At 43.2% G+C, this 1,075-nt stretch overlaps 1 protein-coding gene across 1 annotated transcript; it reads right to left on the bottom strand.

Annotated features, from left to right (window-relative positions):
- Positions 1-752: 752 nt before the first annotated feature.
- LOC108357682 (uncharacterized) lies at positions 753-1,070 on the bottom strand (the record flags this gene model as incomplete). Its single annotated transcript, XM_017608756.1, has 1 exon — positions 753-1,070. A coding segment is annotated over one exon (318 nt), but the record flags the coding sequence as incomplete, so codon positions are not given.
- Between the last annotated feature and the right edge of the window lie 5 nt (positions 1,071-1,075).

The raw sequence follows: 1,075 nt of genomic DNA, 5'->3' as shown, positions 1-1,075 counted from the left end.
GAGTACCATATCGATACTTTCGGTTCGTCCCTACTGTGGGGAGGGGCTTTGCTCGAACTCAAGCCTTTTTTTTGGACTACCCTCTCTATTGTCAACATTTCGGAATTATTAAGGTGGTAAANGTCCCTACTGTGGGGAGGGGCTTTGCTCGAACTCAAGCCTTTTTTTTGGACTACCCTCTCTATTGTCAACATTTCGGAATTATTAAGGTGGTAAAGGAAAAGTCGGCCGCTGTGGTGTAGTGGTAAGCAGTGCGCGCTTCCACTCCGCAACGACTGGGAATCACCCTTGTGGGAGAAGGTGTTTAGTAGCGCATAACTTATCGAAAGCTTTCGACTAGAGCAATTACACTTCGCTTTCAGACGAAAGCTGTCCACATGTTTTGAGATAGAAGTAACTCCAACCACTAAGGACAGCGTTTGAGGCGTATAATGTCAATTTTCAGTTTTTTGTCTATAATAGCTCTTCAATACTTTCTAGCAGCTTAACAGCTTTCATCTTAAACCAAATAAAGCAATTTTTCTTCATTACCNTTTTTTGTCTATAATAGCTCTTCAATACTTTCTAGCAGCTTAACAGCTTTAATCTTAAACCAAATAAAGCATTTTTTCTTCATTACTTAAAAAGGCGAACAATGCAAAAAGTAACATGGTATATTCCAACTTATTACAAACATATTTGTTATATGGCATGCGATACTATTCCAGCTTCATTTGAATTCTTCTCCAACCTTGTGTAGATCATCATCATCCTCAATGTCTCATCCTATGCCCCAATAGCCGATGACGTTTGGCCATCAAACGAGCTGTAGCTAGCGATCGAGAACAACGTCCTGCAGGATTTGCGTTTTGCTTCGCCTCATGCGCTGCAGCCGCCGCTTTCATAGCGGCATCTTTCGTCTTCGAGTAATCACTGCGCGCCACGCTCAACTGACCTAGCAACTGTTCGACACGAGTTTTTGCAGCCTCAAACAATTGCGTCTTTTCAGATTGCTCCTGCTGTGCACCCAAAGCCGCCTGCTCTGCATTGCCGACATTCACCTGTGCCATATTCACCGCCTTTGTGAGTGTCTTCA

This window comes from Rhagoletis zephyria, unplaced genomic scaffold (genome assembly GCF_001687245.7).
Source record: "Rhagoletis zephyria isolate East Lansing unplaced genomic scaffold, Rhagoletis_zephyria_1.1 Rzeph_scaffold_82246, whole genome shotgun sequence".
In the NCBI taxonomy this organism is placed as follows: domain Eukaryota; kingdom Metazoa; phylum Arthropoda; class Insecta; order Diptera; family Tephritidae; genus Rhagoletis; species Rhagoletis zephyria.
The sequence above is the reverse complement of the archived record's forward strand: the minus strand, read 5'-3'. Positions and strand labels throughout refer to the sequence as shown.